We start from the raw sequence: 22,967 nt of genomic DNA, 5'->3' as shown, positions 1-22,967 counted from the left end.
GGTAAAGTCCTCATACTTTGGGTTGGCCTGTGTCCTTGGACTAAGGGTGAACTTTAAGAAGAATAGAGCAGGTGTGCATTGCAGCCCAGCTTCAAATCGTCTCAGGCACAGGAAATGCAATAAAGTTACCTGGTATCATAAGGGTCCCCAGGTGCTAGGCAGAAACAGACAAATCCTCTCTGAGAAAGATGATCATCCTCCTAGGATTCAGATTCTTTCCGTATTTTTTCAAATTCAATGAGTGGCATGCCACAGAAAATCATCAGGCAAACAAGAAACAAAGGCAACATGGATAAGAACGGGTATAAACAACAAAATAGAAACAGACCCAGAAGTTATTACAAACACAGGGAGGGGGTGGAAGTCACCAGTATGTCAGTCTATTGCTTAAATTACCAGGAAATGTGTTAATAAAAAAGCTGGGGAAGGGATCCCTGGGTGGCGCAGCGGTTTGGCGCCTGCCTTTGGCCCAGGGCACGATCCTGGAGACCCGGGATCGAATCCCACGTCGGGCTCCCGGTGCGTGGAGCCTGCTTCTCCCTCTGCCTGTGTCTCTGCCTCTCTCTCTCTCTCTCTGTGACTATCATAAATAAATAAAAATTGAAAAAAAAAAAAAGCTGGGGAAAATAGAGAACTGCACACAAGAGGAGAAAGTAAATTTCAGTTTATGAAGGAAGGATGGTGCTATTTGTAAAATAATTTGTTAGGTATATGAATCTTTTTATACTTTGTGTACCTTTTTCTGTGATATATTTTTCCCAGCTAGTATTTTTTTTAAGATTTATTTATTCGACAGAGAGAAGAGAGTATGTGATCATGAGCAGGAGAGAGCATAAGCAGGGAGAGGGGCGGAGGTAGAGGAAGAAGCAGACTCCCTGCTGAGCAGGTAGCCCAACATGGGACTCGATCCCAGGACCCCAGGATCATAACCTGAGCCAAAGGCAGACACTTAACCAACCGAGCCACCCAGGAGCCTCATTCTGTTTTTTTTTTTCTTTTTATTATTATTATTTTTAAAGATTTTATTTATTTATTCATGAGAGAGACACAGAGAGAGAGAGAGAGGCAGAGACACAGGCAGAGGGAGAATCAGGCTCCATGCAGGGAGCCCGACGTGGGACTCCATCCCAGGTCTCAAGGATCACACCCTGGACTGAAGGCGGCGCTAAACCGCTGACCCACCCAGGCTGCCCGATTTTATTTATTTGAGAACAAACACGAATGGAGTGGGGAAGGGCAAGAGAGAAGCTGACTTCCCACTGAGCAGGGAGCCTAATGCGGGGCTCCATCCCAGGACCCCGGGATCATGACCTAGGCGAAGGCAAATGCTTAACCAACTGAGCAATCCAAGGGCTCCCGCCCCCTCCCGCTCCAGCTGGTATTTTAAAATAAGATCAAGAGTCCATCATTGTGGGCTGATTTAAAACTTCATCTGTTGGAAATCGGAGAATTAGGCCTATACCAACAACCGCAGAGAAAAGCATAGATAAAAACTTTAATTCTTTGAAAAAGATCTAGATTGGCACAATGTACGATAGCATTCTTTATGTGTAATACATGTTATTGTTGAATTGCCTCACTAGTAGCTGTACAAATGGGATTGTTTAGTGATGAGTGTCATACAGGGTTGTGTCCCAAATCCTTGGGTGGAGGAGAAAGACTTGCTGCTTTCTTAGGAGAAAGTGAGACATTCGTTAGTTGTAAAGAATAAATGTTTTTGTCTTTAAGACCTAGAAACCTTTTTTTTTTTTTTTCCTGAGTTTTAACTAAAGTCTCCTGGTCACTTTTTCTCTTTCTACAGAATGAACATGTCGATTACGTAGATGTTGGTGGGGCTTATGTAGGACCAACTCAGAACAGAATCTTACGACTATCTAAGGAGCTGGGTCTAGAGACTTACAAAGTGAACGTAAATGAGCGTCTTGTACAGTATGTCAAGGTAAGTCTGACATTTTACTCAACCCATGGGAGAGCATCGTATTTGAGAAAACATTTTTTTAAGATTTTATTTATTTATTCATGAGAGGCAGAGAGAGAAAGAGGCAGAGACACAGGGTCTCCGCAGGAGCCAGATGTGGGACTCAATCCCAGAGCCCGGGATCATGCCCTGAGTCAAAGACAGACACTCAACTGCTGAGCCACCCAGGCGTCCCTGGTTTTGTTTTTAATTGTTTTTTCCTCAAAACAACTGTACCAATAGGCTCTCAACTTTACAGCAATTATTCCACCTTTTCTTTTTCTTTTCCTTTAAAAAAGCATCCTTGTGGACTCTGGGAATCGCTGCCCCGGGTCAGGCCTCAGCTTGGTTCTCCTCTACATCATCCACTGTTGCCCTTAGAGGCTGCACTCTCACCCCCAGTCCAACTGGAGTGGGGGTAGGAGGCTCTCAGCTGTTTTTCTGCTTCATCCTTGATGGGGAATGGTGGGAGGCAGGAGTCACCTGTTGCAGACACCCACAGACACAGAGCCCCAGGCAGCCCCTGAAGCACCTATGAGGCAATTCTAAGGCCCTAAGGAACACAGTAGTCTGAGACCACGTCTTAAGACTGAACACATATTCATTCTCATTCTTACCTGACATTTTTTTTAAGATTTTATTTATTTATTAATGAAAAAGAGAGAGAGGCACAGACAGGCAGAAGCAGGCTCCATGCAGGGAGCCCGACGCAGGACTCGATCCCGGATCTCCAGGATCACACCTTGGGCTGAAGGCGGTGCTAAACCACTGAGCCACCCAGACTGTCCTTACCAGACATTTCTTTGCACACTTTGATAATTTCCTCTGTATTGGGCCTGGACTCTTGGGAGGTCTAGCTGGGTTGTGTAGTTTCATGCTGTTGAAACGAGATTGTTTAAACTCTGCTGTTATCCATGCAAGAAATGGCAGCTGTTGCCAGTGTTTTTCTGTCTTACTGAAGCCAAACGTGGAGCAGCTGGGGTCTGGAAATGTGCCTTGGGAGGTCAAGTTTTGTGATCTGCCCCTGAGGCCCACTTCCTGGAACTAGCATCACGAGGGCAGGCATAATTGACTAATTTTTTTGAAGATTTATGTATTAATTAGAGCGAGCACATGGGAGGAAGGGGCATAGGGAGAGAGAGTCTTAAGCAGACTCCGCACTGAATGGGAAGCCTGACACAGGGCTTGATCCCATGACCTTGAGATCACCACCTGAGCCAAAACCAAGAGTTGGGCACTTAACTGAGCCACTCAGGTGCCCCTCATTTACTCATTCTAATGCCAAGATTGCCACACCAGTAACTGCATCATTTCTCAACAGCTCTACCCCAGGCAATCACGTGGGTCTGGAGCCTCCAGGGACTTTTGGGCTTCAAGTTAAGGGTACTTGTGATGTATGCACACTGACACACAATCAGGGGATTGTGGGAAATTCTGATAGCTGGTTTGGGATGATTCGGGATGCTTAGGGGAAGTGTCTGGCCAAATTAGGTTCAGAGGTCAAGGGAGGAATGAAGAAAGTATAAAAGTATAAAAAATTATACAAAGTGTTGATGAACACTGGCTTCCATAGGCTTCACAATAAAAAAGAGAAAAATCCCTTTGCTTCCCCACTATATCTTTTCTGCACGATATGGTGTTTCCCTGGACTAGTCAATAATAACAACAGTGAGAATGATAGCAACTAACATTTACTGAGCACTTTTATGTGAATTAGCATATTTAATGTATTCACACTCAACTACTCGTTAAACGGTCATGCAAATTCACTGTCCAGTCCAACTGGAAAGCAAGCGAGTCTGATGATTGTTCTGGAATCCGAGCAGACTCATGCTTATAATCTCTTACTCTCTAACATTCAGGTGCTGAGAGATTTTTATTTTCCCTGGAGGCTCACAGTAAACAAGGAAGTGCTTTTTTGTTCTTGAACTCATGACATCCACCTTTTTAGGCAGGCACAGTTACCCGCATTTTACAGAGGAGAAAGTTGAGGTTCAGAGAAGTAAAGCCAATTGACAAGTAATGGTCTACCTACCCTGTGAGCTTATACTGTTAATGAATTTTAAGACTGACAAGGTAAACTAAAGATCACTCTTTTTATTTAAGACATAATCTCATTTAAAGAAAAGATGGTCTTTAGAAATACTATTAAACTATCCTCTCACATACTTTAACCTGCCAAAGAACACATATTTCCCCCCCAAGGTAGACAGCAATGTGAAGATAAAACAAATAGTGGGTCAGTTAGAGGTTAACTTATTTTATCTGAAAGAGTGCCATTCTGCTAGTGTTTCTAATAAATCATATCATTTCTGCAATGAGAAATAATCAGTGTAGTAGATGTTTTTATAATAACTAGGGAGCTATAAAGTGAGGAGGCCAGATTAGGGAAATTTTATATTCCATGTAAGATTATTAATAAACCATGTAACAAAACATAATTCTACTTCTTTAAAAATATCTCAGCTCTCACTGTTCCATCCACTTTTGGGGAGACACATGGACTTTTCCCCATCACCGTAGTGTATCGGGTTAATATTCCAAATTATCTTTGTGGAACTCTCTGTATCAGCTCTCATGACAACCTCAGCTTCTATAATCTACCATAGTGCATTCTTTTCAGTAAGTAATACCAAAGTGGTGGTGGGTGAATCACCAGAAGATTGCCATTGTGTAGTTAAAACTGAGCCATATTCTTTGTGGCTCAGATTGCTTCAGCTTTTAAATTTTCCCAGTATGCAGCCTTAAAGAATGCCTCAATTATTTCTTCTGTCAGCAGACTGACAGTCCTCCAGTTTCAGTTTATTCCAGGATGATTTTTAGTATTCACCAAAGAATTATTCTTGACCTTTGGTAGATTGCATTTACAGTGCAAATTCTGACTTGACAATGTGGAGTTTCAAGCCTGAACCTCTGAGCTGAGCAATGGGGGTAAACGTTCAGTGGTATTTTGCACCCTGTAGCATTTCCCAGGGAGTCTATTTACTTCATGCATAGAAGGTTCACATCGTTATTGCCAAATTCATTCATTGGTTCAATAAATAGTTACTGGATAGTCTCTTCTGTACAAGACATTGTTCCAGGCTGGAAATACAGTGGTGGACAGACAATCAAAGTTTCTGCTTGCATGGAGCTTACCATTAGCTAACATTTCTGCCTGTATCCTTGGATCTTATGAATAGAATACGTATTCTAATTCTAGTTTGGTAGATCCTGATTCTTTTTTCTTTTTTAAGTTTGTTTGTTTCTGCTTGGTTGGCTTTAGTAGTCTCTACACCCGATGTGGGGCTTGAACCCACAACCCCAGGATCGAGAGTCACATGCTTTACTGACTGAGCTGGTCAGGTGTCCTAGTAGATCCTGATTCTTATACAAAAGGTTTTTGAACAGGTTTTTTAAAGTAGTAAATTTGATATGGGTCTATTTAGGAGACTCTGATTTGTGAAATTAAATCAACCATGTTGTCTTTAACTTAAAAGGTGGATTTGAAGTGGCATCAGCTAGGTGTGTTTAAAACATTCTCTTTAGGGCACCTGGGTGGCTCAGTTGGTTAAACGTCTGCCTTTGGCTCAGGTCATGATCCCAGAGTTCCAGGACTGAGCCCCTGGTCAGGCTCCCTGATCAGTGGGGAGTCTGCTTCTCCCTTTCGCTCTGCTCCCCGCTCCCTCCGGGGGTACTCTTTCGCACGCTCTCCCTCTCAAGTAAATAAATAAAGTCTTTGAAAAAGATTCTTAAAAATTCTCTTTATTTCTTCTTTTCCTTTGAATGATATAAGGGAAGCAGGTGGATTTGAATGCTTCTTGGATTGATCCATAACTTGCATTAGTAAATTAGATGCACCATTATGATTATTTTATGAGTAAGTTTCATTGAGTTGCGGAGACTTTTTGTTAAGTTTTGCAGTGCTAAGTCTTGGAGAGGAAGGAAGAAACGCTTGATTTCTTTATTTTTCTTTTAATGGGATCTTCCAGATCTTAATAATGCAGGTAGGGTGTAGAGAGGGCGAACACTGCCTCCAGAGATGGAGCAAGGCATTTTGCAGGCACTGCTTTGAGGGAGAAATCAGCACATTTCTGCATTCCCACTTTCTCCTAGCTTTCACACCCTAAATGAAAATCGAGACTATAAATATATACCACACATTTCTTTTTAGAGAATAGTGTGATGAAGATTTATTTGAAACAACACAGGCTTTCCTGATAGTAACAGCTCACCAAGCAAGTTTTCCTAGTATTGTTTCTGTTCTTCCCACAGCCATTTACTTCAGGTTTCTATGCCAACAACTGAAATCAGAGGCTTTGCAGAATGTGTGTGCTCTGGAATACTAAGTAAAAATTTTTCTGTCGTTGCTAAGAGGTGAACTTTGTTTTAGCCAGTAGGCCATGCTGAAAGCAGAGGATTTATTTTTTCATAGTTTGTCTTTATGCTCGCCAGAAATAGCTGCGTCTTTGACCCCTTGATTTATAACAGAGTGTTTCTTTTGGATTAGGGACATGTATTTTTAAGCTGCTTTCAACACCTTTCCATACCAACTCACAGAAAGTGTATCTTTTGTGTTCAAAGAAAGTTATGCTTTCACTTTCAACTCTGCTCTGTAGGAACAGCAAGAAACCAAAGGCATTAGGCTTCTTGTGGGGATGTTACTTGTTGTGTTTTGGTCTCCTTTCTTTTAATCACGTAAATCCATCCCTCCTCACCCCGTGCATAGGTATTGCCTTCCATCTGTAATGTGCCTATACTTGTGTCACCTCGTTTGAGTTGCCGAGTGATCCTATGAGGTAATAAGCATTTCCTCCCATCTTACAGATGAGAAAACTGAGGCTCAGAAATCTTAGGTGTGCCAGAGTAAGGCTTTCTAGGTCTTGAGCCCAGGGTTCTACGGATCACATCACATCATTCCTTATCCCAGGCATAAAGTCAACTTGTAAATCCTTTTAATAAACTACTGTGAGGTATGACAAAAATCACCTTACCCTAGAAGGTTCTGAAGTCCTAACATGCAACTCAGGTGGGAGGGGCTCCTGTGGACCTGGCCTCCTGTGGACACAGGCACATCCTGGGGATGTGCCGGGGAGCCATATGTGATGCCATTCACCAGGGTGGCTTCTTCTCTTGCATCCTGAGCCATAAATCTGGAGTCCCTCTGGCCTTCAGTGAGCAACTGACTCCTGAGCAACCCCCAGGCCATCCCAGTCAGGCACAGCAGGCTGAGGACTACAGATGAGTTCTATTACTGTTAAAATACGAAGTCCAGAAGTCTAGGGCATGGTTTGGAATTGTTGGTTATGTATTCTTTTTGCTAAGTGATTTATGTGAACTCATTAGTCAAAGTATGATTGAGATAAGAGTATTTTATTTTATGTCATATCCTGCTTGATTTAAAAAGAAAAAATAATAAAAAGAAAAAAAGGGTAGGGTGCTTGGGTGGCTCAGTCGGTTGAGTGTCTGACTCTTGATTTTGGCTCAGGTCATGATCTCATGAGTTGTGGCAGGAGCCCTGCATTGGGCTCCATGCTCAGTGAGGAATCTACTTGAAGATCCTCTCTTTCCATCTCCCTCTGCCCTTTCCCTCCCCTCTAAAAATAAACAAACAAGTCTTTTAAAGAAAAGAGAAAGAGAGGATTTAAAATAATTTATAAAAGTCAGGGTAGAGATGAAAAAAAACCATTTAGGTAAGAACAAGCACATGGTGATGGGAAGGTACTCATGATAAGAAATTCTGTTTGATCATAGAAATGAAGTAATATAAGAGGGATTATTTGCTTTCTTCTCTAAATTACAGTTATATATGGGTTCTTAAAAGCAAAGACTAACCATGTTCATATATTTTCACTTTGATCTATCATTTAGTACAAAGATATATGGATGTCACTTGTAAAAAATAGTTTTTAGTAACTTCTATTCTTTTCCACCATCCATTTTAAAAAGACTTCATTTCTTTCTTTTTTTTTCATTTATTTCTTGTGTTTACAGGAGAGTGTAGACAGAAATTACTCTTGAAGCCTTATACTGTTTAGAAAGCTAGGTTAGGATCACCTGTGTGGCTCAGTTGGTTAAGCATCTGCCCTTCTCATGTCATGATCCCAGAGTCACAGGATAAAGCCCTGCATTGTACACCTAATGGTTAAGATAAATTTTTATATTATGTGCATTTTAACACAAGTTTTTTTTTTTGAGAGAGAGAGAGAGTGAGTGAGAGAGAGAGCCTGTACATGTGGGGTGGGGAGGGGCAGAGAGAAAGAGAGAGAGAGAATCTTAAGCAGGCTCCATGGTCAGTGTGGAGTCTGAGATCCCATGACCCAAGATCATGACCTGAGCTGAAAAAAGTTGGATGATTGACCAACTGAGCCACTGAGGTACCCCTACAATTTTTTTTAAAAAGGAAAAAAAAAACAGAAGGAAAAAAAAACATAGCAACTAACCTGACTTTTCTATATATTGGGCTGTCACTTCAACCAAGTAGAAGCTTTATGCTCTACAAACTAAATCAGACATTTCTCCCTGAAAATTTATAGGAAAAAAAGAAGGCTTTGAGAGAAAGTGGCTAATGTTGACCTAGCTCTCTTTTTTTATTTTTAAGATTTTTTAATGTATTTATTTGAGAGAGAGCGCGAGAGCACACGTGTGCATAAGCAAGGTGTATAATTCAGTGACATTAGATATATTCACACGATTGTGCACCCATCATCCGTTCACTCTTTTCATCTTCTTGCTATTCATTTTTATTTTTTATTTATAAAAAATATTTATTTATTTATTTATTTATTTATTTATTTATTTATTTGAGAGAGCACGAACAGAAGGTGGGGAGAGGGAGAAGCAGACTCTCCACTGAGCTGGGAGCCCAATGTGGGGCTGGATCCCAGGATCATGGGATCATGATCCGAGCCGAAGGCAGAGGCTTACCTGACTTAGCCACCCAGGGACCCCTTGCTATTCATTTTTAATAGTTCATCACAGCAGTCCTTTTCTAACTATTCCTTGAGAAGTAGTCTAGAGTCACCCTCTGTGACTCAGTGAACTGGCTTTCAGTGGCAGCACAGAAAGGGCATTCGGTCAGACACAAAGGATTTTTCTTAAGGCTGTGGAGCTTTGCAGTCACCTCCTCAAGTGGGGCCTGGGCATTGTGGTTAATGGCAAAAAGAACCTTATTGGTGGAATGAAACATCACATAAGCAGCTTCCTTAAGAGAAATTGCTCTAGGCTCCATGATAACCCAACTGCTGGAGGTTCTGAGTTTTCAGATTAGAATGTAGTTGCCAGTTTGAGATCACAATCTCCTTTTTCCTCCCCCTATTTTCTACTCCCTCCCTATTCCGACTTTCTCCCTATTTGCCCCCTCTGCAGCCCCTACCTTGCCCCCACAGTACACACCCACTATCCCAGCCCAAAGACTTAATCATTGGTCTTGAAGTTTCAAACTTTTGTAGAATAGCCTAACAGTTGAAACCTGAAACACCCTTGAATGTCTTTTTTTTAAGATTTTATTTATTTATTCATGAGAGAAACAGAGAGAGAGAGAGAGAGAGAGAGAGAGGCAGAGAGACACAGGCAGAGGGAGAAGCAGGCTCCATGTAGGGAGCCTGACGTGGGACTCAATCCTGGGTCTCCAGGATCACGCCCTGGGCCAAAGGTGGCGCTAAACCGCTGAGCCACCCAGGCTGCCCTAAACGTCTTTATAAATCCCATACCTGGTCCATTCTGGGCACTTCCTGAAGAAGGGAAGTTCCGGTGTCCCAGGAGCACACATTGACCCAGCCAGAAAGTCTTTGGTGTCCTTGCCTTGTCCTGCCATTTAATGGGATTGATGCTGCCATATGTAGCCCTGTATTTCAGGCCTGGACTCTAATAAGCTTTTTCACTTCTATGTCAAGTTCATTGAATGAATACCTTTTGAAGACGGGGTGGACTGCAGAGTTTTAGTAAGTGGCAGTTTCCCCTACTTTAGAGGTAGAAGAATGCCATAAGAATGCACATATTTGGTTCAAGGTCCTACAGAAGTGAGTGAGAGAGACAGACAGATATGGAAGTGGAATTGATAACTAAATTCAGCACACATAGAACTTGAATCTGAAGGGACAGATAATGATCACAATGTGGATACCTTCTATTTGAGCAGTCTAGTATTGTTTGCATAACACTTCATTTTGCTGTTTGCTTTGTGTTTGGATTTTATGCTACCAGAAGAAGAAAATTCTGGGTGGAGTCACAGAAAATGTGAGTGTTAATTATAGTTAAGTGTAATGATCACTTTGATCCCGAAAACTGTTGAACTGAGTCCTTTTCATATAAAGGACTTTACTCATGGCAGGCTCTCCAAGCAGAGGGATCGATTCCTGGACTCCTAGTCTATTTCCTTTGATTCTGACAGTGCTTGTGTCATTTGTCAGACTCAAATGATACGCTGGAAACCTCAGTCTGAGATTTAATTTTGTGTGTTTGCCAAAGTACCCAATGGCCTAGTTTCCACAGCCAGATCCAGCAGATAAATCTCTCTGTAAAAAATCTCAGGCTTCCGACACGATGGGCAGAAATCACCACCGGCCCACATTTGGTGCCCAGGGGGAGTCATAAAAGTGGACTCTGAGGCACAGATATGGGCACAGTCGCTCATTTACATAATTATTTGGGCCAAAAAAGTCCTGAGTGTCCCTGACTTTTCCCAACTTGTAGATTTTTAAAAACTCCTCTGATGTTCAAATGTAGGAAAGATTGTGCGGAGGATTTAATCGCTCCTGGTCCCCTCTCCCTCCCACATCTCCACCGTCGTGATCACAGGAGCCACTGCTGAAGCAAGTCCATGCAGTAGAGTGGCAGGGCTGCATCTGCCCAATCACTGGGTGACGCAAGGTGAATGCACTCAGTTCATAGCCAATCTGGCAAGAAGCTCTGCTTTGACCTTGACCCTCTCTACTTGCTCTGACGTACTTTCTCATTGTACTGCCTGGTTTCCAGGGGCAGAGTCCCAGCCTCGATACTCAGCACAGAGCACTTGCAATTTTAGCTCGACATACAAGTGATTTCATTTGATTTCTCCTGTTTGACTCAGTGTTGTGGGATGACATACATTCTTGTTCAGGAGACGTTCACATGAGACTGTATTCCCATTAGGGTCCTTTGGAAAATAAGTCCTTTGGTTATCAGGACTCCTCTTTCTAGTCCCTGTTCTTTGTGTTCCCTCAGGACCCTGCGAGCATCAGCCAGAATAGGAAGAAAGCATACCTAAGGGAATATTTTCTAAGCAACACTAATTCCAAAAGTGTTTTGCCAAAGAGGGAGTTTCCTGGTCAGATGTATTCTGGAAATGCTCCATGTTCTGCCCCTATCGTTGAGTGCCAAGATGTCTGTTAGCATATTAGGAGTCCTATGAGAACTGGCAGAAGAAAATTAAACAGAAAGACTTTAACTATAAGCTGAGATGTCCTAGATCCATGACCATGGAGCCCATTTTCGGGGGTTCATCCGTAAAGAATAAAGTGAGAAATACTCACACAGGAAATGGTTTTTGAGATTTTCATCTTTTTCTCTTTCCTTCAACACCTGACACATAAGGAGTTCGAGTAAATTTGATGGTAGTATTGATGATGGCTGTTTTAGAAAAGGTATGTATGTGGAGTTGATCTTTAAAAATCAGCGCTAAATTGGTGTTCATTAGAAGATCTTGTCTGAGGTGGGAAAAGAGGGTGTCATTTTGCATAGAAAGAGGCTGGACCCTTTCTGGAACCTGGAGGAGCTAGATGTGATATGAGATGGGCTCTACATGCAAGGCTTGTATCCCCCCACCCTTTAAAAAAAAGGTTTTATTTATCCATTTGAGGGAGAGAGCAAGAGAGAGCACAAGCAGGGAGCAGGGCAGAGGGAGAAGCAGACTCCCTGCTGAGGGGGGAGCCCGATGAGGGGCTCCATCCCAGGACCTTGGGATCATGACATAGCTGAAGGCAGATGCTCAGCCAACTGAGCCATCCAGGTACCTCTGTATTTCCCCCTTGTATTCCTCCATTTAACGAGTATTTCTTGGAACATTGGTATATACAAGGCAGTGTAGGAGATATAAATATGTGTGAGGTATAGCCCTTGTCGGGTGCATTGAAACTAGTTGGGTAAGTTCTTACATAAGTCAGTTTAATAGTATAGAAAATAGTGAGGTGCTATGAGCAACAAACAAAGTGCTCTAGTGTGTCAGAGGCAGCAGAAGTCATTTCCAGCTTCGGCAGCTAGGTAGGATCTTTGGGACCATGTTTCTCCCAGAGCTGTATTTACTCATGCCAACAACCTCTAGACCTAGAAAGCACATCCTCTTTTTTAAAAATTTTATTTATTTATTCATGAGAGACACAGAGTGAGGCAGAGGGAGAAGCAAACTCCATGCAGGGAGCCCGATGTGGGACTTGATCTCCGGCCCCCAGGATCACGCCCTGGGCTGAAGGCAGTGCTAAACTGCTGAGCCACCCAGGCTGCCCCTAGAAAGCACATCCTAATAGGCTCCCAATGAAGGATTCAGCTCAGGGTCACTGCAGGTCCAATCTTCCTAACATGTTAATAAAGCTGTTCTGGAAAAACAGCCACTCATCCTCACAGTATAACACGTCCATCTTTTTTTCAAACTGCCTGTTTCTCCTGAGTTAATGGCATTTGTGAAAGAGGAAAATGCTCTGTCAATGATCTTTGCTTACCCAAGAGCCTCCAGAAAAGCTCATATTGTTGCTATCCTAATTGCTTTGTTTATAATGTCTGGATAGAACTAGAATCCCTTTGGAAAGGTGGCATGAATATTCATTTGAAACCTTGCATTCTTGATACCATGGCATCATTTGTACCTGAGCTAATTTTTTAAAAATATTTTATTTATTTATTCATGAGAGACATAGAGACAGAAGCAGAGACATAGGCAGAGGGAGAAGCAGGCTCCCTGCAGGGAGTCTGATGTGGGACTTGGTACCAGCACCCTGGGATCACGCCCTGATCCAAAGGCAGATGCTCAGCCACTGAGCCACCCAGGTGCCCCAGTACCTGAGCTTTTTCGTTGTCTTTTTCCTGAGATGAGACTGTACAGCTCCAGTGCTGCTGCATTGATGGATAGCCATGCTGGTCCTGAGAGAGGAACTGATAATAAGATGAAGTACCAGGTCCTGAGCAAACACCTAGGAATGTGCTGCCAGCCCTTGAAAGTTGTGTGAGAAGTTGTACATAGCAGTTTGGAAGTTCTCTTCAATACAGAGGAAGCAGAGGCATGAAAAATGCAAACCATAACGCTGTGCACATAGAAGAACAAACCCAGATGTTGGCTGAGTTCCCCAGGGACGTGGGTGGGCAGAGGAAAAGGCTGAAGATCGGATCCTGGGGAGTCAGTGGATGGAGGAAAGGAGGATTTTGCAAATAAAGCTGGACACTAGTTGGAGACTTGGCGCAAGCCGTGCGGTATGATGAGATAGATGTTTCCGTATCAGTTAGGATGGCTTGTATTTGGTAGAGTGGAATGATTTAGGTTTGAAGAGAGCTTGGCTACCTGCATTTGGAAAGAGGAATAAAATGAGTTTTTCAAACTATGAATACGACATAGTACCACCATCCTATTGAGTGGGTGTCTTTTTTGATAATATCTTTATTTAAAGCATCATATGTACTGTAGAAAAGAAACCACCAAAAGATTTCTCTTAGAGACTTGTCAAAACAGTGAGACAAGGATGCCAAGGAATTCATATGAGTTGGGTAGACTTGTTCCTAAACCAGTCTAGAACATATCTGTTTATCTTCAAGATGATTAAAAAAATATTTGGCAGCTCTCCTCGATGGCCTATGATACTCTTTAATAACACACACTTCCTTTTGTTTAACTAAAACAGAAAAGTACAGAGAGATGAAGCTCTCCAACATGCCGGTCAGTAAATGTTACTAGCTTACTCAGTACTTGGTATATTTTATTGGACCAACAAGAAAGAACGATGTGGGAGCTGTAAACTCTCAACTCCTGGCAATAGTCTCTTGTTATTACGAACTTCAGTACATTGAGGATGTGGTTTCTCAAAGGGATTTAAGTATTTTGGGCACAGTTCCAGGGACATTGTGTTCTACTCGACCTCAACCATTTCTACTGTGTCAGAGACACTATGCTTTAGAGATTAAAGGCCACTTTGGAAGGCTTGGAAGGCTTCAGAGTATAGGTACAAAATGAACTTGACCTTTACCCAAGATTTTGTTCCTTTTATTTTTCAAGAGCAGTAGCCATTTGGAAATATTGAGGAAGTCCTGACTCTTTTGTGAGAAAATGATACAATCATATTTAAGAGATTGAGAAGGTCTGGGTTTGCAGGCTGTTCTCACTCCATCAGGAGGCAGCTCCAGGCCCTGCTACTACACTAATTTAGGGATTCACGCACATAAAAAGTAGTCTTGAGTTCTCTAGTTTAGAAGCAGGCCACGGAGGAAATAAATCTCCAGGGGTTTCTGAGAAAGGAAGAGGTGACATATAGGTGCTGCCTATTTCCACATATATCCATTTCTTTAGCAAACTTAAGTTTTCTTCTTTTTTTAAGATTTATTTATTCATTTTAGAGAGAGAAGGATCACGAGTGGGAGGGGCAGAGGGGGAGAGGGAGAGAGAATCTCAAGCAGACTCTCCACCAAGTGTGGAACCCGGCATGGGGCTCAATCTCACTACCCTAAGATCATGACCTGAGCTGAAACCAAGAGTCAGATGCTTAACCAACTATGCCACCAGGGATCCCAGATTTAGGTTTTCTATGGAATGAGAGCAGAGAACCTGAACATGAAGAGTGAAACTAATTAATGAAATCCCTTTATCAACTTGATACCCCTGTCAATAGGATAAAAATTAATGTCCTAATGGGTCTTTATGATCATCTTTTAGAATTGCCATGGCTCCTGTTTGTCAAATGATTGCCAGGCTGGACTCCTCTCTCTTTGAATTGTTTAATTTTCCTGCCACCTCTTTGTTTATCAAGGCTCAGATCATGGGGTCTTTAGGCCGTGTGTGAAATAAGACTCTGGTTGGCATCATCCTGAGGAGAACTTGATTAGAAATGTGGGACACATTTGTTGAATTATATTTATGATACTTAATGCCCCCAGATGATTGAGCATGTTTGGTTTTATAAAAAAATACTTTTTTTTTCAAAGCAAAGATCGATTTTGTATGAGACTGTTCCTTGAGGATGAACACATTTTACAGAGGAAAATGTAGATTTCCCCCAATTTCAATTAAGGGAAGAACTGTAACAAGAACCAGCTGCTCTGAAGGCTGCCCATGAGCTGTTAACCCCAGTTGTCCTCCTCTCCAGAGCTAGCATAGCCTTCTGGGTAAAATGTCTGCCCATTTTTCTCCAGACATGCTTCCTCATTTTCTTTGGTTGACCCTGTTTTCTCAACTTCCAGCTTATACCCCAGAGCTTCTTTGTCTCCATTTTTATTCCTTTTAAACATAAAAGATTTGTGTGGAAGATTTCTACATTTCACATTTCCACACTCTGCTTTATCCAGTTGGGAAGGTTCAGATATCTCTAGAACAAACCTATCTCTACATTCTATCAACCCTATAGGAGGGACAGAAAGCTTAATGTTTATGAGCAAAGGCTTTGGAAACAGGAAAATTTCCGTTCTACTGTTTTCCAGCTAATATCCCTGGGCTTTAGTTTCCTCCTTTATAGGATGGAAATATTAATAGTGCTTGCCTCCACAGGGTTGCGGGGAGAGAATGCGTATGGAGAGCTTAGTCAGGGCCAGGCATGGAGAAAGATCTCAATAAATGTTAGTAATAATGGTAGTGATAGTGGTGGTGGTGATGATAAAGGTTTGGAGTCTCAGATAGTCCTATTGCAGCATTACAACATCACATTTTTCAAATAAGAAATCAGATCACATAATCTGCCAAGGTTATTTGAATTTGCTACTGTGGCAGGCAAAATTAGTTGTCACTTAATGGCTGCCGTATAGCGTTACTCAGTTGAAGAGTGCATGGGTGCATGCATGCGTGTGTAAGTGTGTGCACATGAATGCAAATACTTTTAGGTCTTATGTCCCTACCTTGATGGTCAGGAGTTTTGCTTTAGCTCTCTTCCCACGTTTTTTTTTTAATCTGACACAGTAGTTAATACTGTGCAGTGCACACAGTAGGCTTTCTGCGAATATTGAGTATGTTTTTATTTAATAGAAAATAAGTCTTGTGCAAAATTGAATAAATAGACAATATTTTGATCTTATGAATGTTTTATTTTTAGAGGAACTACATTAGGAATAAAACCTTAGAAAATACCTAGACCTGGTCTTTCTTCTCAAGGATTCACTTCCTCCTCACTCTGGTGTTTGCATAGCACAAGACTTGTCCCACAATGGAAATGAAGTCAATGGTGGCAAATAATTAGCTATCTTTATGTTAGATGTCTCGGTACCAAGCAATAGAAAGCCAACCTTGGCTGACGAGAGATTTATTTTTTTTTAATTTTTTAAAAAGATTTTATTTATTTATTCATGAAAGACACAGAGAGGCAGAGACCTAAGCAGAGGGAGAAGCAAGCTCTCTGTGGGGAGCCTGATGTGGGACTTGATCCCCAGGACACAGGGATCACAATCTGAGCCAAAGGCAGGTGTCCCTAATAAGACGGATATAGTGAACGGTTATTAAAGAGCCCAGAGAATCAACAGGAGGCTGGAGGGCCAAGTTTAGGAATAGGCAGTAATCAGGGGAGCTTTGGCAAGTTAGGGGCAGGAACCACAGCCATGGTCTTTAGAGCTGGAAGCATCGTGCAGCATGCTGCCATGGGGAAGGAGAACCCAGAGTTAGCTTTCTTCTGTTGTTGGGTGACTCATTCGAGGATTAGAAGTCAGAGGGGGTAGAGAAAGGATCTAGCCCATCACCTGCGATAATGGGAGATGATACCCAAGACCCTCTTCCCTATACATCTATCCACAAAGGAGGAGAGACAGTTCCCCAAAAAGAAACCAGGATAATAATTGGGAAAGAAACATGGATGCTGGGCAACCAAAAAATGTCAAATGCCCATTATTCTCTTTCTCATATGTTGAGTCATGACGTTAGGCATGGTCGGTCGTCCAGCCGATCTTTATTTAGCCCGTGTGAACCCTAAAACACAGTCTGAGATGTTCTGCTTTGTTGTTCCGGTCTTCTGGGTGGTTCAAGGATAGTCTTCCATGTCATCATCCTGCTCTCATCTGAGTGGGAAGCATCCCTTCCAAAGAGATTAGATAGGAACTTGAGGGTTGAGAATATTGTGGCATCAGCATTAGATATTAGGATGAACTACCTTTATTTATTTTCTCTATGTAAGTAGGAGTAAGTTCACAGCTATTTTTTACTGTTAATCAAATACAGGTAACACAACACCAGAGGACTTTTTGCTAATCTAACTGAAGTTTGGGGCCTATATAAGTAAAATATATTTACTTTCTATCAAAGGCAATGCTTTTGCAACAGGAGAGGATACTGTTAGTTTGAAAATGGCCTTTATGTTGGCTGGGTTTTGTTTTTTAGAATGCCATTCTCATTTAAGGTATTATCCTTTGCTTCTATGTTGTAGGGGAAAACTTACCCATTCCGAGGAGCCTTTCCTCCGGTATGGAATCCTATCGCATATTTGGATTACAACAACCTGTGGCGGACAATGGATAACATGGGGAAGGAGGTAAAGTGTGTGTTCAGCTTACATGTGACCTGTTACTAATAACAACAGCAACTGTTTAACATCCTTCAGTTCAGGGAACATTGCTCTGGACATTAACACATATCATTTCCAACGCACCCAGATCCTCTGCGAAGTCGATAGTATTTCCCCTTACAAGGAAAATGAGTGCAATGAGGATTATAGGGTAATTTCCCCAACACCACACAGCAAGGGAACCAGGATTCAAACCCACATCTCTCTGATTGTAATGCCTATGTGCTTTCAACTTTATGCCACTGAGAATTTGTGTGGTGTATTTTTGCCAGGTATCCTACTCATAGTTGCCTTATCCATGTGTGATGCTCCTTTCGATAGTAAAATAAAGAGGATTGTTCCCCCACAGTTTTTGTACCTAGTGCCAGGCTCCATAAGATCACTCTCACACACTTAAATTGGGGACTTAAAATGGGCATTGGCTTTCAATAATAATGATCATCATCATCATCATCATTACATATTAATTTACATACACATTTATTCCCCCCCTTTTGCATGACCATCATCATAATTATTATAATCATTATTATTATTATGGAAACATCATTAAGGCATAGAATCCAGAGATCTATACATCCCAAACCCATCACTATCTATATTAGAATTCTGTGCCAATCACACATTCCAACACAGACACAGAGACTGCTTTTCAGAGTTTGTCCTGAAGGCCTCTTGGCAAGATAGTGGGCAGTAACCATTACACCTGAATGTGGGCCCTTCTTCCTCCACAGATTCCAGCAGATGCACCATGGGAGGCCCCACATGCCGAGGAATGGGACAAGATGACTATGAAGGATCTTATCGATAAAATCTGCTGGACAAAGTAATCTTGACTATTTAGAATTGACTTACTATCTTTCCTTTGGATCTTTCTGTCCTATCTTGAACTACAATGGGGTTTTTCTCTTTTCTTTTTTTTAAGATTTTTATTTTTAAAGTATTCTCTACATCTGACACAGGGCTTGAACTCACAGCCCCAAGATCAGGAGTTGCATGCTCCACCTACTGAGCCAGCTAGGCACCCCTGCAGTGTTTTTTTTCAATAAGTTATAGGAAAGAAGGTTAGAGGAAACCTAATGATCAGTCAGTAGCAACTTTGAGGTAACTTTAGACACTTCAGAGTGGGTTTGAACATAGAATGAATCTAAAACATAAGAAAAAGAGGAGGTGAATTAAGTGGAATTTTTTTTAATGAAAGCGCTGTATGATTTGCAATAAAACAAGTAATTGTGTATTCAAATTATATAGCAGTCAGCTACAGAAGCAATTTGAGAAGATATTAAAGTAATTCCATACAGATGTAGAAAAATGTGGAACAGAAGGCAAGCTAGTCTATTTTAATGAAAAATATAAATTTTATGATGTTTTCAATGAGAACCTGTGTAATGAGTTGAGTTACTTATAGATTGTTTAGTCAGCTTTTTGGGGCTGCTATGTGAAAGCATTGTACCAGTCAGTGAGGAATGGTGGTGAAAGCATTAGGCATGGCCTCTAAACTCATGGAGTTAATATTATTCTAGCAGGAGAGACTGACATTATCCACATAATTCCATAATGTTACCAGAGTGACTGTAACAGGGCTTTTGATCTGAGGGGAAGGAAGAGATTCTTGGATGCAGCAATCTTTAAACATAAACCAAGGACTTAGTGCATCAACTAAAAATTAATCACAGAAGATGGGAGGAGATAGGAAAGGGTGGACAGTGTGGAGGACATGGTATTTTCCAGGAATACCATATAGTGAATGAAAGAGAGAGAGAGCAGAAAGATGATGGTGTGGAGGGAAATGTTTTCTAGAAACGAGCCATAGTATTTGGGTATAGACAAGAAGGGAAGATGATGTGGGAATATCAAATCTACAAGGAATGTGCCACAGTGGATGAGGGGAGGCCAGATGTATAGATAGTATGGAGATGACATGTTCCAGGAGTGAGCCTTAGCAGATAGGGAGAGAAAGGAAGAGTGGATGGTGTGGGGGAATGGTATCTTCAAGGAATGAGCCACAGTGGAAGGGGTGAAAAATGAAAGTTGGATGATGTATGCATGCAGATGGTATCATCCATGAATGAGCCACAGTGTATGCTGGTAGACAAAAAAGCTGGATGTTGTATAGGGAGAAGTTATCTTTCAAGAATGATCCAATTGATGGGGTAGAGAATAAGGATGAAATGTATGAAGGGATGGTATTTTCTAGGTATGAAACCAAGTGGATTGGGGAAGGCAAGAATGGATATTTGGTGGGATGTATCTTCCATGAATGAGCTTAATCATGGAGAGAGACAGGAAAGTTTGACCATGTGGGGGAATGCTGCCTTCCAGGAATGAGCCACTGATGGGGGAGACAAGAAGAATGGAATGTGTGAGAGGATTGTATCTTCCAGGAATGAGCTACAGTGGATAGGGGTAGATAGGAAAGATGGATGATGTGAATAGATTTTATCTTCCAAGAATGAGCCACTTGGATGGGGGGGGTGGGATATAGGAAAGCTGGATATATGGGGGTGATGGTATCTTCCAGGAAGGAACCAAATGGATGAGGGGGACAAAGGAAGAGAGGATGGTGTAGGAGAATGGTTTCTCCCAAGAATGAACCATAATTGACGGGGGAAATAGGAAGGCTGTAAGGCAATGGTAACTTCCAGGAATGAGCCACATGAATAAGGGGAGCCAGGAAAGCTGGATGGTGTAGAACGATGGTTTCTTCCAGGAATGAGCTACACAGATGGGAGGAGAGAGGAAGGATGGATGGTGTGGGTAGATTTTATCTTCCAGGAATGAGCAACATGGATGAGGGGTGGATAGAAAAGAAGATGGTATCTTCATGGATAGAAAAGGTGACAGTATCTTCCTGGAAGGGGATAGACTGGAAGAGTTGATGGTGTGACCAGATGGAATGAGCCCTGATGGATGGGGGGGAAGAAAGGATGGTACCTTCCAGGAATAGGCCATGGTGGACAGAGTGGGGGAAAGATAGTAAGGATGAATGGTGGGATGGCTTCTTCCTGGAAGAGCAGTTTATGGAGGTAGACAAGAAGAGTGGATGGTGTTGAGGGGATGGTATCTTCCAGGAATGAGCCACAGTGGGGGAGATAAGGAAGGGAGGATGGTATGAAATGATGGTATCATCAAGGAAAAAGCTACAGTGACTCTGGGTGGGGGACAGGAAGGGTAGACGATATGGAAACAAGGTATCTTCCAAGAATGAGCCAGTTGGCGAGACTGAAAGGATGGTTGATGTGGTGGATAGTATCTTTGAGGAATGCATCAATTGATGGGGGACATAGGAAGAGTAGAAATAGTTGAGGGGATAGTATCTTCCAGAAATGCACCACTGTAGGGGGACAGAGGAAGGGTGGATGGCTGGAGGGGAAATTTATTTTTCAGGAAAGAATAATAGTGATGGAGGTAGGGGCGGAGGACTGGGAGACTGGATGATGTAGTCCAGCTATCCTCTTAGAAACAACACAGTGGATGTAGGAGGGAAGATGGAGGTTGGGAGATGGTATCTTCCAGGAATGAGCCACAGGCTATAGGGGGACATGTGAGGGTTGTACTGGAGAGAGGGGAATGGTATCTTCTAGAAATGAGCCATATAGATGAGGGAGATAGGAAGACTGGGTAGTGAGGGTAGATGGTATATTTTAGGAATGAACTACATGGATGGGGAGACAAGAAGACTGGGTAATGAGGGTGGATGGTATCCTCTAGGAATGAACCACATGGATGGGGGAGTCAGCAAAGACGGATGTGGTGGGAAATGTTACCTTCCAGGAATGAGCCATAATCCATGGAGGTAGACAGGAAGGATGTGGAGGTGGGGGGGAGCGGCGGGCAATGATATCTTCCAGGAATGAGCCACAGTAAATCGGGAAGATGGGAAAGCTGGATGGTATGGAGGAATGGTATCACTCAGGAATGAGCTACAGTGACTGTGAGGGGAGGTAGGAAGGGTAGATCAAGTAGGAACATAGTATCTTCCAGAAATGAGCCTCAGTGGATAGGAAAGACAGGAAGGATGGATGGTATGGGGAGTTGATACATTCTAGAAGTACACAGTAATGGTTGGCAGTGGAGAGGATGAGTGGATAGTGTGGTGGGATGGTATCTTCTGGGAATGAGCCACTGTGGATGGGGGAGGCAGGAAAGTTGGAAGGTGTGGGAAGATGGTATGTTCCAGGAATGAGCCATTGTAGAATGGGAGGAGACTGGAGGTGTGGTTGGTGTGTTGGGAAGGTTTCTTGCAGAAATGAGCTACAGGGTTGAGGGTGGATGGGGAAGGGGAGATGATGTGGGATGGTAGTCTTTTCCAAGAATGAACCACAGTGCATGTGGGAAGACAATAAGGATTTGTGGCTTGGTAGGATGGTATCTTCCAGGAATGAGCCATAGTAGATGTTGGGGAATAGGAAGGGTGGATGGCCTGTTGTGAGTTGGTATCTTCCCGGAAGGAACCACAGTGACTCAGGTATTGGGGTGAGGTGGGGGGGAGATAGTAGCTACAGGAAGGATGCATGGTTTAGGGGATGGTATTTTCTGGTCGTGAACTACAGTGACTGTGGATTGGCAGACCAGAATACAGATGATGTTTGGACCCAGTATCTTCCAGGAATGAGCCATAGTGGATGGAGGAGACAGGAAAAGAGAATGTTGTGAGGGGATGATACTATCCAGGAATGAGCCACAGTGACTGAGGGAGGAAACTGGAAGGGTGAATGATATGGCAGGTAACTTCCAGGAATGAGGTGTAGTAGATGAGTGTAGACAGTATAGAGGAGTGATGCTGGGGGATGGTATCACAGGAATGAGCCAGGCATAGGGGAGATATAAAGTGAATGTTGTTAGGGGAATGGTACCTTCCGGTAACGGACCACTGGATGGGGGAGGCTGGAGGCGCGAATAGTGTGATTGGTGGTATCTTCCAGGAATGAGCTTTGTGAATGGTGGGAGATAGAAAGGGTGGATGGTGTGGGAGATGGCATTTTCCACGTAGAGAGAACAGAAAACAGCTCTTGAAGGCCTTGAGATGGGAAATTGATATGTTTTTGTTATGATATGACAGTGTGCCTGGACTCTTAAGGATATCATGAGAAAGTAATGTAATTAGCTGGCAGAGAGTTGGTTGAGAGGCTGATGGTGGAAGATAGAACAGCCGCATTCAAGATTTTTGCGTCTTGCCATGAATGCCATTGAAGGGTTTTGTGGCAAGTGGTTTTTGTTTTGTTTTGCATTGTCAAAAGACATCATTGGCTGTAAATGGCAAAGAATCAAAAGGGGCTGTAGTCATAATAAACCAGATAGGGATTTACCAGGAGGAGCCA

At 42.5% G+C, this 22,967-nt stretch overlaps 1 protein-coding gene across 1 annotated transcript in view; it reads left to right on the top strand.

Annotated features, from left to right (window-relative positions):
* Positions 1-22,967, top strand: part of LOC140628098 (amine oxidase [flavin-containing] A) — a 70,089-nt gene that overhangs the window by 30,761 nt on the left and 16,361 nt on the right. The window contains exons 3-5 of the mRNA XM_072816958.1: positions 1,802-1,939; positions 17,509-17,613; positions 18,381-18,472. Of these exons, the coding sequence (XP_072673059.1) occupies positions 1,802-1,939; positions 17,509-17,613; positions 18,381-18,472 (335 nt within the window). The remainder of the gene's footprint in view (positions 1-1,801; positions 1,940-17,508; positions 17,614-18,380; positions 18,473-22,967) is intronic.

The sequence above is a fragment of the Canis lupus genome, chromosome X (genome assembly GCF_048164855.1).
Source record: "Canis lupus baileyi chromosome X, mCanLup2.hap1, whole genome shotgun sequence".
NCBI classification, from domain to species: Eukaryota; Metazoa; Chordata; class Mammalia; order Carnivora; family Canidae; genus Canis; species Canis lupus.
This window is presented reverse-complemented; position numbering and strand designations above follow the sequence as displayed.